We start from the raw sequence: 12769 nt of genomic DNA on the forward strand, positions 1-12769 counted from the left end.
ACCATTACAAAGTAACAGCATAATTTCTGAAAAATTATAACTTCATGACTCCAAAGGGAGATGAAACAACACAGTCACACCCTCTCACCATGTAAATCAGGCAGACACCTAGAATGATTAACTATTTCCCAAGTGCTAACCAGATAATTTTCCATAACAATTATTGTTCCCGCCAAGTCAACTTTAGCAAACTAAAATTTTGAGTCTTTCCAATATTCAATGTCCCTCTTTTAATACTTTAAAATTTTTAAATAACAAGCTAGGGCACTCAGACAGCATCTACCAGTTCCTTATGTCCTCACCTCCTATACTATGAATCATAGTGAAATGCACCAGTTCCTAGGAAAACTCACCCAACAGCAGAGCTGGGACCGGAACCCAGGTCTTCTTACTCCCTCTCCCATGCTCTTTCCTCTAGAACCCACTGCTTCTATTTGAAACGGGTTGTCTTTCTGCCCCGTCATTGCCAATTTCTAAAAATATACAGGCTGCCACAGCTTGCCCAGAAGGGCCGGCTCAGAGATGGTGTGGCCAATATGCTAGACAAGCATGCCCTTCTTGTCTAACTCCTCATTTTTGGCTTCAAAGTTCTCTATCATCTTGTCCCCGCTTACCTCACCTCCCTTTTCTCCTTTTAAATCCCAGCCCACACACTCGGCTCCTTTGCCACTAACCTTCTCACTGTGCCTTGATAACGTCTGTCCCGCCGTCGATCCTTGGCCCATGGCCTACCTCTGGCCTGGAAGCCCTCCCTCCTCAAATCCGCCAATCACTCTTTCCCCCCTTCAGAGCCCTACTGAAGGCTCACCTCCTCCAAGAAACCTTCCCAGACTAAGCCCCCCTTTTTCTCAGCTCCCCTTCCATGTCACTTTGATTTGATCCCTTTGCTCTTCACCCCCTACCTGCCCCACAGCACTTATGTGTACATATATATATATATATATGTATATATATATATGTATATAATTGTATTTATTTATATCGATACCTGTTTACTAGTTTTGATGTCTGTCTTCCCCCTTGTAGACTGTAAGACCCACTGTGGGCAGGGACCGTCTCTATTGCTGAATTGTACTTTCCAAGTGCTTAGTCCAGTGCTCTGCACACAGTGAGTGCTCAATCAATACAACTGAATGAATGAATAAATAACAACTGCAGGATCAGCCCCAGGGTGAGTAACCCTAATCAAAAGGAATTCCAAGAGGGGCTCAACCCTAGGTGCCTCACCTGTGTTCTTACATAGGTGAATTAATCCAAGGGATAATTAGATTTTGTCCAAGATTCACATTCTGGGAGGATGTATATAGTATTTTTCCCCCTCTAGAAGTGTTTTCTCTTATTCATATCTAAAAGAAATCTGAACCTCAAACTAACAGGAACCCTTATTAAGGTGTAAATGGTTCTATTGGAATCTAGAGAAAGGAGAATCTGTTAAAGGTTTCCAAATCCCAGATTGTCATAGCTGCATTATGCTCAAAATTTCTGTTTCAACAAGCTGATGTTGACAAAACAAGAGACAGAAAGATGGACAATGAAACAGTGAGAGGAGAGCTCAATCTATTGACTGACATATGGTCATTTTCTTTTGTTGAGATAGATACATTTCAGTAAACACAGCCTGCTGTGTCAACCTAGAAAACGTTCTCCCCAATTTTCTGTTTTTTATATAATCCCGGACAGAGACTGAATGACAGAAAATGAGCTACAATTTCTTCGAAAAACCACTCAAGGTAATAAAGAGTAGAGAGCTGCTTTGTCATCAGAGAAACCACCTCTTCTATCAATTAGTCCGAAAGGGTATGCTTCATGAGAAACTGACCTACCTTCCTTTTCTATTTATTTGAGGAAGACTTGCCAACCCAGAATGATGGTGCCTAAACTAATTCCTCCTTGCACAGTCTGTGGGTGAGTATGAAAGTTAAATTAAAATATCATTGGTTTGTTTCCTTACTGGAGTGGAATAATCCTTACTAGAAGGCAATCCCACTAATTATTATTGTTAATGATGACAATGATGATAAAGATACACATGCATCCCTGGATTTTGAATAGTGTGATAGATGGGTCAAGTTTTTTTTTAATTCTTCTATAGATAATGATGATGATATTTGTTAAGCTCTTACTATGTGCCAGATCAAAATTTTTTCTATATTTTATTATTCTTTTTATTGTATTTAAGGGCTTACTATGTGCAAAGCACTTTCTAAGTGCTATAACAGATACAAGTTCATCAGGTTGGACACAGTCTCTGTCCCACATGGCGCTCACAGTCTAAGTAGGAGTGAGAACAGGAATCGAGTCCCCCATTTTACAGATGAGGAAACTGAGGCACAGAGAAGTTGTGACACTTGCCCAAGGTCACACAGCAGGCAACTTGAAAAGCCAGGATTAGAATGTATGTCCTCTGACTCCCAGGCTCACGCGCTTTCCACTAAGACAAGTGTTTAAATGCAGAGGAGGGGAGGGGGTTATGTGTTACACGATCTTAGATGGCTTTCCTAAACTGGCACTAATCCCAAAATAATGAATATGATGATATTATGGAATTGCCAAGGAAAACGCTTTGCAATTTCACAGGCTCCAAGTGTCTGCCTATTTCAAGTAAGGACGAACAAAGGATGAGCACGTTCCCACTGGGGCTTCTCCCCCTAGGTGACACTGCGGAAAGTTTGATTATTTCTGGATTTGTCATGAAATTAGGATCTAATAATGTTGGTATTTGTTAAGCGCTTACTATGTGCAGAGCACTGTTCTAAGCGCTGGGGGAGATACAGAGTAATCAGGTCATCCCACGTGAGGCTCACAGTTAATCCCCATTTTACAGATGAGGTAACTGAGGCACCGAGAAGTGAAGTGACTTGCCCACAGTCACACAGCTGACGAGTGGCAGAGCCGGGAGTCGAATCCATGACCTCTGACTCGAAGCCCAGGCTCTTTCCACTGAGCCACGCTGCTTCCCCAATCTAGCATGGGGTTAGCATGAAACTAGAAAAAGGGTTAACTACAAGGCAGACAGGAAAGAGGCTATCTTTCTGGTTGGACATGGCTTGCTGAAGTCAGAGACGCCAAGCAGAGAAGCTTAGAGAGATTGCATGTGGTGGCTTGCGTGGATTAAGTAAACCTCTCAAGGAATCCTAAAGTCTGAAACTCAGATCTATCAATAGTATTGGTTAAGCTCCTTCTTTGTGCAAAACACTGCAGTAAGCATTTAGGAAAGTATCATGTAGATAGAAGACATGATCCCTGCCTTCAAGGAGTTTATGAAATTATGAGCAGTGTGGCCTAGCTGAAAAAGCATGGGCCTGGGAGTTATGGGACCTGGGTTCCAATGCCGACTCTGCGACTTGCCTGCTGTGTGACTGTAGGCAAGTCAATTAACTTCTCTGTGACTCTGATTCCTCATCTATAAATGAGGATTCAATACTTGTTATCCCGTCTACTTAGACTGTGAGCCCCTCTCATGTGGGACAGGGACCGTGTCTGACCTGATTAACCTGTATTTACCCCCAGGACTTAAAACAGTGCTTGAGACAAAGTAACCGCTTAACAAATATTATTATTATTAGGTGAGACAGACATAAAATAATTTATAAATAGAAGGAAGCAGTGCTTAAGAAGTAGAGCATGTAAATTGACAGCACAGAAGTGAACGGGTGATTAATAAGGCAAAAGTATTAATGTAGCACAAGGTATTGAGATGATACTTGGGGGTGTGAGGAGAAGAAAAATTAATGGGGGAAAGCTTCATTCATTCATTCAATAGTATTTATTGAGGGCTTACTATGTGCAGAGCATTGTACTAAGTGCTTGGAATGTACAAATTGGTAACAGATAGAGACAGTCCCTGCCCTTTGACGAGCTTACAGTCTTCCAGGACAAGAAAACATTTCAAAAGAACTTTGAGAATGGAGAGGCTGAAGTCTAAGGGATTTGAATGGGGTGGATGTTCCAGGCAAGAGGATGGGTGTGAGATAGGAGTTGGAGGTGGCAGAGTCGAGATCAAGGCACAGAGAGATAGATGAGAACAAAATGGTGGGTAATTGGAGAAGAGGGTGGATAGGTAAAAGGGAGAGGGCAGATGGAGTGAATTATAGTCAAAAGGAGTTTGTCTTTAATGTGGAGAAGAACAGGTATCCCTGAAGATTTTTAAGAAACGAAGTGAGATATGCAGAACAATGCTTTAGAAAGATGATGTAGACAGCAGTGAAGTATAGTCTGGAGAGAGGAGAAAGTGAAGGCAGGGAGATCAGTGAGGAGGCTGACAGAGTAGTCTAGCCAGGACACGAAGAGCGTCTGGACCAGGATGACCCTCTGGAATGAAAGGAAGGGAGGATCTGGGAAATGATGAGGAGGCAAAATCCAGCAGGATTAAGGATCAGACTGAAGATGAGAGAGGAAAGAAAGTGAGGAGTCACGGAAAATGCCACGGTTGCAGGTTTTGGAATTGGAGAGGGTGAGGATCCTGTAAATTGTGATGGAAAATTGAGGCAGAGAACAAGACAGGAGAGAAGATGAGGAATCCAGTTTTACACATATTGAGTTTAAGACATAGTGAGCTTCTTATGGTACCAAGAAATGCGAGACTGCATCAGAGAAAAGAGACTGGGACTAGTTTTGAGAGTCACTGGCAAGGAGAAGCAGCATGGTCCAGTGGATAGAGCATAAGCCTGGGAGTCAGAAGGACCTGGGTTCTAATCATGCCTCTGCCATTTGTCTGCTGCATGACAACTCACTTCACTACTATGTGCCTCAGTTACCTTACTGTAAAATGGGAATTTTGACTGTGAGCCCCATGTGGGGCACGGTCTGTATCAAACTTGATTACCTTGTATCTACCCCAGTGCTTAGGACATTGCCTGGCACATAGTAAACACTTAGCAAATGTCATTTAAAAAAAAAAGGTGATACCTGAAGTCATGAAAGCGGATTAACTCCTCAAGAGAGTGAATAATCTTGTAGTTTAGTATTCACTCTAGAAAAGGGGAAGATTTTGTTGCATAACTTTTTGCCTTTGATCTGATGCTGTTTAGGACTGTAAAGCCAAATTTAAGTGCCTATTGCTTGTCTGTTCTTGTACCAATGTTTCAATGACACTTTGGTTTTAGAAAAATACTTTACCCCTTTTTTACTTTAAATAATCTGGACATGTTGTTTGAATCACACTATCATGACAGACGACAAATAATTCCTTCATTAAAATGGCTAGGAACAGACAATGGGAACTTCAGGTGATTTTGGAAGAAATTTTTCAAGTTGTTGGACGGTGGAAAGGAGTGCTTTGCAATATTGTAGTTTTCTAGTTGAGAAACACTCTATAAAGTAGAATGAAAAACTAAAGACTTAGACTTACAGAAAAAACTTAGTGTTTTCAGATTAAGGGAAGCCCTGGGTTAAGCAAGAGAATGTCAGGCCTGAATCAGATTCAGGTAAATCCAAAAGGTGGGGAGGGGTGGGAAGCAGAGGTCAGGATTATAACCAAGGGAAGCCAGTAGGATCAGCTTCGATAGATCAGAGTGTTAGGCATAGTCTCTCTCCAATGGACTCATAAAAGGACTCCCTCAACTCATTCAAGCTTGCCAAATTCCCAGGTGTGAACTTGACTTCTTCTTAGGTCAAATGAACCCAACAGAAGAATAGGTAAAAGAGGATTCACATTTTAATGCCCTTCTGCCAAATTACCATGATTTCATTAAAAAAACCCATCTTAGCTCGTGTTCTGAGATCCACGAATGTCACAGAAGACTAACAGCACTAATAATCTGAATATGAATTTTACAGCTCCCTGGGTCCTGGGTGCTGACTGTTCAAAATATCTAAAAGGAATTTACACTTGGAGAACCTTCCAGAAATAGCAATGTTATAGAGAAATTTAATGTCCAGGGGATCACATTACATCACATACTCCCAAAATCTTTTCTTTGCTCTCCTTGCATAGGCTTCACAGAGAAGCAGCATGGCCTAGTGGACAGAACATGGGCCTGGGTGTTAGAAGGACCTGGGTTCTAGTCCTGGCTCTGCCACTTGTCCGCTGTGTGATGTGGAGCAAGTCACTTCACTTCTCTGTACCTCAGTTACCCCATCTGTAAAATGGTAATTAAGACCATGAGCCCCATGTAGGACATGGACTGTGTCCAACCTGATTAGCTTGTATTTACCTCATTGCTCAGAACCATGACTGGCACATGGTAAACATTTAACAAATACCAATTAAAAACAACAACAAACTGTAGAGAAATACTGCAGAGAGAACAGTACGGTCAGCCTGCACTGCAACTCCCATGCAGTCCATCCTGAGGTGCTAATAATAATAAAAAAATAATGTTTGTTAAGCATTTACTATGTGCCAAGCAGTCTACTAAGCACTGGGGTAATCAAGTTAGCCATAGTCCCCGTCCCACATGGGGCTCACAATCTTAGTAAGAGGGAGAACAGGTACTGAATCCCTATTTTACTGATGAGGAAAGTGAGGCTTAGAGAAGTTAAGTGACTTATCCAAGGTCATACAACAGGGAGAGGGCATATGGAAGATGAGGTAAAGGGAATTGAGTCCTAGCCCCTGTGTCCCCAACAGCATCAGTGAAAATGCCTGGTCCCTATTCCTTCTGGAAATGTTGCATCCTTGAGTGGGCACCCCTGTATGCATGAAGAGGAAATTAAAGAGTGCAGAGTACCTATATCCCTTCTCAGGGGGAGTCATTATATCCTGTGTATAAATCTGCAGCGGGCTGTCCTCTATGGGTTTAATGTCAAAAGACTTTCTAAGTTACATACTGGATAAGTGGGTTTCATTCTTCCACGGAAATTCAAGTTTCTGAGGAAATAACTTTTGCAAAAGGCAAAGGGCACAATATTTCAGCCAATACAGAGGCATCGCAGGAATCATTCGAAACAGAAATCCAAACCCCAAAGCCTCCAATGGGCTCTAAGACCCTGGATTTCAACTCTAGCTATTTCGGGATAACCAACTCTACATCAAATTCCTGTATTCACCATTACTTAATACCTCTGGTTTCTTTTGAGGAGAGGAGAAGATCAGTTTCACTGTCTATGTCTGACACACTCACTAGAATCCACATTTCATTCGATGTGCTAAAAATCCCATCTCATCCTAAATGATCAAAATCTTCCACTTTCGGGCAATGTGGAATTAAGAGTTCTCAACAAGATTTCAGAAAGTTCACACTGTCCCTTTGGGATCTAAACAGGGCAACCAAAACTTAAAATTGCTTCTTCAAGTTTTGTTAATTTGTTTTTCCCAACACAGAGCGCTAATGTTTGATGTTCCTCAGAAAATAAACGGATCAGTTTCCCTTCCTCTCGTTTCCCCGGGTGCAAGACTACATCCCGGCGCCATCTCAAACTGAGACAGAGCTCCCACTGCCCAACGGGCAAGGGATTTTCTGGTACCTGCATGGGGGAGACGGCAGCGGCTGGGGCCGTTCTGACTGGAATGCCGCTCAGGGGGCTCCTGGGGGCCTTGTGAGCAGGAATGTTTTGTCCGGTGCCAGCTGTCAGTGGATAGAAAGAAACACTCTTGCCATTTCAGTCCAACACAATCACATGGTTTTAATTCATGGTGAGCGTGTAACCCCACCCTTACCCAATAAGATCTATCCCTCATTGGCTGCCATTATTTGCTGCGACATGCAGCCCCCAAATGAACAGGTAGTGAAAAATACTCTGACGGAATGACAGAAAGGTGATACATCCTATAAGAATGTATTATTCCCCTATTTCCCGAGCAATAGAAACATTGGGTTTTGAGATGGGGAATGAGGAAAGAGGATATCATTTTCCCCCTGCCTTCCCAGAAAGCAAAAGAATAGGTACCCAAGTCGAAGGACTTGATAAGTGACTTGACAGTGGCTGCTGACTCGCAAGGAGTTGGAGATGCTCTGCTGACACAGACCCCTTGCCACCGGCTGGAGGCATCCGTCTCTGAAAACTCCGCCTCTTCATTCACAGGCCTGTAAGGAAAAAAAAATACCACAAAATGAACAGGAGGAGGGAAATTGTCGAGGGCAGAGGAGACAAGCAGAAGTGGAGATGAGGGGTTGAAGCAAGGAAGAGGAAGAAAACAGGAAGAAAACAGGAAGAAAAAGAATTAATTTCATAACTTGCTTCCTATATGCGCACGTCCACAGGATATATTTTTGGTTCTGCGCAATTTATGAATAAAGTACCAATTACAGGTTAAGCTCCTAAATCATCCACAAGACAAAGTTGACCTTCTGTGCGAGGCACAACAGCCAAGGGCTCAACCTCCTGAGAACATTCAGAGGGAGAAAAGTTTCCTGCCTCACCCTAACTCCTTCTTTGTCTTATTGTGGTCTCTGGCAAGGAGATGGCTGATACATGAGTGGAGTTCAAGGGGAGACACTGAACCTCTGTTTTATTTCAATAAATGTCTTAGTGGCTTATATAACTGCCTTATTTTTGTAGTAGTCCACAAGTTCAAGTTAAAAATGTCCAAGTTCTTATTCCTCTGGGGCTCTCACCTTGTGTAGGCAATAAAAGAGCAATGAATTCCCAATTGAAACAAAACTTAAATCACATAAACCAAAACCAACCAAATAATACTCCCCTTCCCCAGTTCTCTAATCCCATCTTTACCCTAACTCTAAGTATGAATGAAGGGCTTTTCTGGGAAAAGACTTGTAAAGCATCCCAGCTCCTGTTGGCTTGGCTTTTTATCTTTTTCCTTTTTTTTTTTTTTTTAGTAATATAGACTACAAAATCAGGTAGACATGGAAGGAAGGGGAAAGTGAAGGAAGGTCAATTACTGTAGAGAACAGGGTGTTTCTTGTTTCTAATTCTGACCATGTTCAAGGAGGCCCTTAAGCAAACAACACTGGCCACTTTCACTAATTCACTTAGTCTTCTTGCATGCCAAGAATGCCTGTTGAAAAGAAGTCCATCCCCTTGAAGGGAGATGGTTTAAGGGAATCAATTTAATTCAATTCTCTGGAAAAACTAATGATGAGTGGAGGAAAACTGGATGGATTACACCCAGGTTGAGAGATCCGGCACTTTGTTAACTGATCCTAATCCCCTCTAAACAGCAACGCCTCTCTGAATTTCACAGGCCAAACAAATGAACTGGAAAGTTCACATGGCCTTAAGGGACACCTGACTATGAAATCTGACAGGAACAGCATTTGCATTCTAAGATATCCAGTGGAAATACCACTTAATTATTGCAATAGATTCAACTTCAGGGATAGTTTGTCCACCAGGGGCACAGAGAAAAAGGATACCCGGTACACTGAGGCTATGTATAATCGCTTAGGAAAACTGTATATGATCTGCGGTAAAATATCCTTCAAATTGTTTAATGGGCTTTGGTGCAGCTTAATAAAACCAAACCAAATCTGGAAAACCACAAAGGAAAATATTTAGCAAGGATAAAATAATTTCACTGGTTTAACTAATCCTTAAGACTACTGACTGACCCGCCACTGAACAGTCTTGGAACAGCAAGGAAAAAAAGATATTTTGAAAAAAGGAAAAGAATATGCTGTTCACCAGCTAAGGCCTACTGAAGCCATTATATATTTTTGACTATGTCCACTCTTCATAGACCTGAGGCAATAATTCAGCATTATATCAGTAAATTATTACTTCTTGACCCCATTAGATTGCCAGTTTCTCAACGGCCAGAACCATTTCTTTTACTTTAACTGTACTCTTCCAAGCACCGAGAACAGTGCTCTGCCCTCAGTTGAATTGGTCACAGAGTGCAAAAGTACTCCAGCCTATAAAAGAAGTTTTACAGATATTTTCAGAATAAGGGGATACACACAGAAATGATACACAGACACTGAAAGGCACTAATTGCTATTAAATACATCAAGAAAATGAGCAAATCCTTAAAAATTAGGCCTACTTTGCGGAAGATATCAGAGATAATATTAGCAGAAGAAAATTCTGTAGCTCCTTTACCCTTTATTCAAAAGGTTTTAATGTAGTTTAATTTTGGTTATCTCTCTATTTGGAACCGCTCCACATTTCCTTAAAATGTGGAGGCCGCAAGTGGGGACAGTTATAAACTGGTTGACGGTCTTAATTTATTCCAAGAAACACAATGGTAAGCAAAAGAGTGATAAATAGCTTTTTTAAAATATACGCTTTAAGTAAATGTTTAACCCATTAATCTTACACCTCTAGAACATAAAAATCACAACTTCTATTTTACTGATACCCTCAAACGCTAAAAGAAGAAAGAAAAATGATGAGTGGCATTCTTATTTTAACTCTTCTGAGCTGCAGGATCCATTTGTGATCCAATAGTCATGGAAGACAGTCATCTAGTTCACGTCTGAACTACCAATACTGAATGTCCCCTACCTCAAACTTCCGATTTCCGACCAGTTTTAAATAGCTTGAGAGATGAGGTACCCTCACTTCCCTTAAAAGATTTCAGATAAAAGCCATTGCCACCCTCTGATACACAGAAAAGAGGGCACTGGTTATTGAACAGTATGCAACAGATTCTTCTAAACCACAACACATTTATTTAGCACTTTAATATATGTTTTTACACAGTAGAAGGTTCAACAGTAGCAGATGCAAAAAAAAATGAAGGAGGGCTATAAAGAATGTGTGAAACGCAATGACTCCTCAAAATTGTGCTGAAGATTCAGGTTTTGTTTGGCTCAGTAAGTATTTGGCTCTTCTCCCTTGCCCTGGGTCCTTTAGGATGCTCCCATCCTGAGGACATGGTAGAGACCACATGCCCAGAAGCGGAGCACCAAACAGACAACGGGGCAAATTCCGACAGCTCCTGAGACCCATATATTCAAGTGGGTCAGTGCCTTTCTGGTCTTTCTCAACATCAAGAAGGCTTCTTCTTGCAAGGCTCGAGGTCCCCCTGACTTAAACTTCACCTGAGTTGTGGTTAAAAGAATCTTCCCCCTCACCGCCCAGGGCCAACTGTAGGTTCTTACGGACCCTGGGCAGTTAAAGCCCAGGGGATAACTCAATCCAAAGTCTGCTTTCTCTTGCCACCCCTGGCACGTGTGAGTGTGCCTCTATTTTGTAGTGCAAGCTTTCCTCCTGTACATAATAATAATTAATAATAATAATTGCATTTGTTAAGTGCTTTGGGCCACGCACTAAGTGCTGGGGTAGATACTTTCCCAAGCACTCAGTACAGTGCTCTCCACACAGTAAGCGCTTAATAAATAGGATTGAATGAATGAATGAATACAAGATAATCAGGTCGCAAAGGGGCTCACAGTCTTAAGTAGGTGGGAGAACAGGTAATGAGTCCTCATTTTACAGATGAGGAAACTGAGGCACAGAGAAATTACACATCTTGCCCAAGGTCCCAGAGCAGGTAACTGGCAGAGTCGGAATTAGAAGCCAGGTCCTCTGACTCCCAAGCCCACGCTCTTTCTACTAGGTCACACTGCTTCTCTAACATTATCAGTCCTTTTTTTTTTTTTCTTAGCTTAGAACAGCGGTGCGGTGGACGGAGCTGGGGCCGGGGAAAAGGTGGTGCTTTGGATGCCCACACAGCACTCTCCTCATAAGTGCACAGGTCTTCCCGACAGCCACAGAAAGCTTGCCCCATGGTTAAAGTTGCACTATCCCTAATATTCCTTTTGGCAAACAGTTAAAAAAAAAAGATTTTCATTCCCTTTTGCCATTATGTTCCTTTTTAGGCTTCTCAACCTGGAGAGGGTGGGACATTTTAGCTCAATGGAAGATGCAGAACTGGGTAAAGATGAGCAGACATCTAGGTATATTTACAGTTACAAGTTTCCAAGCTTTCTCCACTCTGAGCAAGGCATTGCCACCTACTGGTACAAAAACCACTTTATGAAAGTTTGGTTAAAAAATTAGAGGTAAAAAGCAAGTTTCACTGAGCAGCAGGACCTTTCTCTCAGGTTTTGCAGCTGGATTGGATCCTTAGGGGAGGCCTATTGGAGAAACTCCACAATACAGTGGGACTTTATTCTCCTGGTGACTATTTTTAAGAAAGAAGTTGCAGAAAGTACATCCACAAATTCCTAAATTTCTCCCTGAATGCCTTTTCCTTCATTTGAAGGAAACAGGATGATTTTCTCTGAAATGACTCCTCACTTCATTGCTAAGATATGCCGTTTCAGATCCTTCAACTTTGTGGCACAGAGTTTCTTTTTAGGCTAAATGAATTTGCAGTTGTTTTCTCCTCAAAGGGAAAACCTAATGATATTTCTAAGAAGAAATTCTCTGAAGCCAAGGATTTTGACCATCTGGGTCAAAATTCCATCACAGAATTAAGGGAAATAAACTGTTAACCACAGTGGGTGATGCAATGGAATTCACAGGCAAATAAAAACTGGAATCTTAGCAATGAACTGTTTTTCGCCTATAAAGGTTTTCCTTTGAGGCAGAAGAAGCTGAGGTGTCCAGTCATGGCAAAATCAGATCGGGTTTTATCTTCCTCCGGGATTGTGCTAGCTGGCAGTGACCAAGGAGCTGTGAAGACAAAGAGAAATGGGAGGGGAAAGGATGGAAAAGAAGTTATATATGATACGGTCATGGTCCTAGAATGCAAACGCAAAGGTTCAACTGAAACACATTTTCTCTAATAAACAAAAGAAGAGTCAAGAATGTTCGAGGCGCCTTGGAAATCCCCTGGCTATCCTCTATGCTCTCTATAAAGTTGAGGGCTCTTAGAGGGAAATCGAGTAATTGCAGAAGGTGTCCAATGGGATTACCTGGCCTTTTCCACCAAGTGCCCACCATTGATCACGTTTACACTGGCAGGGAAAGGAAAGGG

At 41.9% G+C, this 12769-nt stretch overlaps 1 protein-coding gene and 1 long non-coding RNA gene across 8 annotated transcripts in view; one reads left to right on the forward strand and one right to left on the reverse strand.

Annotated features, from left to right (window-relative positions):
• SPECC1 (sperm antigen with calponin homology and coiled-coil domains 1) overlaps positions 1–12769 on the reverse strand; it is a 198095-nt gene that overhangs the window by 56892 nt on the left and 128434 nt on the right. For 5 of the 7 annotated variants that reach the window (XM_007672549.4, XM_007672548.4, XM_029081729.1 and 2 more), the window contains 2 exons: positions 7831–7967; positions 7408–7508 (listed from right to left, as the gene is read on the reverse strand). In XM_007672549.4, the coding sequence (XP_007670739.2) occupies positions 7408–7508; positions 7831–7967 (238 nt within the window). Of the gene's footprint in view, positions 1–7407; positions 7509–7830; positions 7968–11376; positions 12466–12769 lie in introns of those variants that run through there. The other 2 variants (XR_003765565.2, XM_007672552.4) reach the window with 1 other exon arrangement.
• The window catches only part of LOC114817709, a 77815-nt gene continuing 66725 nt past the window's right edge, over positions 1680–12769 (forward strand). Inside the window, exons 1-2 of the long non-coding RNA XR_003765568.1 lie at positions 1680–1730; positions 1850–1905. This is a non-coding gene — a long non-coding RNA (uncharacterized LOC114817709). The remainder of the gene's footprint in view (positions 1731–1849; positions 1906–12769) is intronic.

This window comes from Ornithorhynchus anatinus, chromosome 17 (genome assembly GCF_004115215.2).
Source record: "Ornithorhynchus anatinus isolate Pmale09 chromosome 17, mOrnAna1.pri.v4, whole genome shotgun sequence".
Taxonomy (NCBI): domain Eukaryota; kingdom Metazoa; phylum Chordata; class Mammalia; order Monotremata; family Ornithorhynchidae; genus Ornithorhynchus; species Ornithorhynchus anatinus.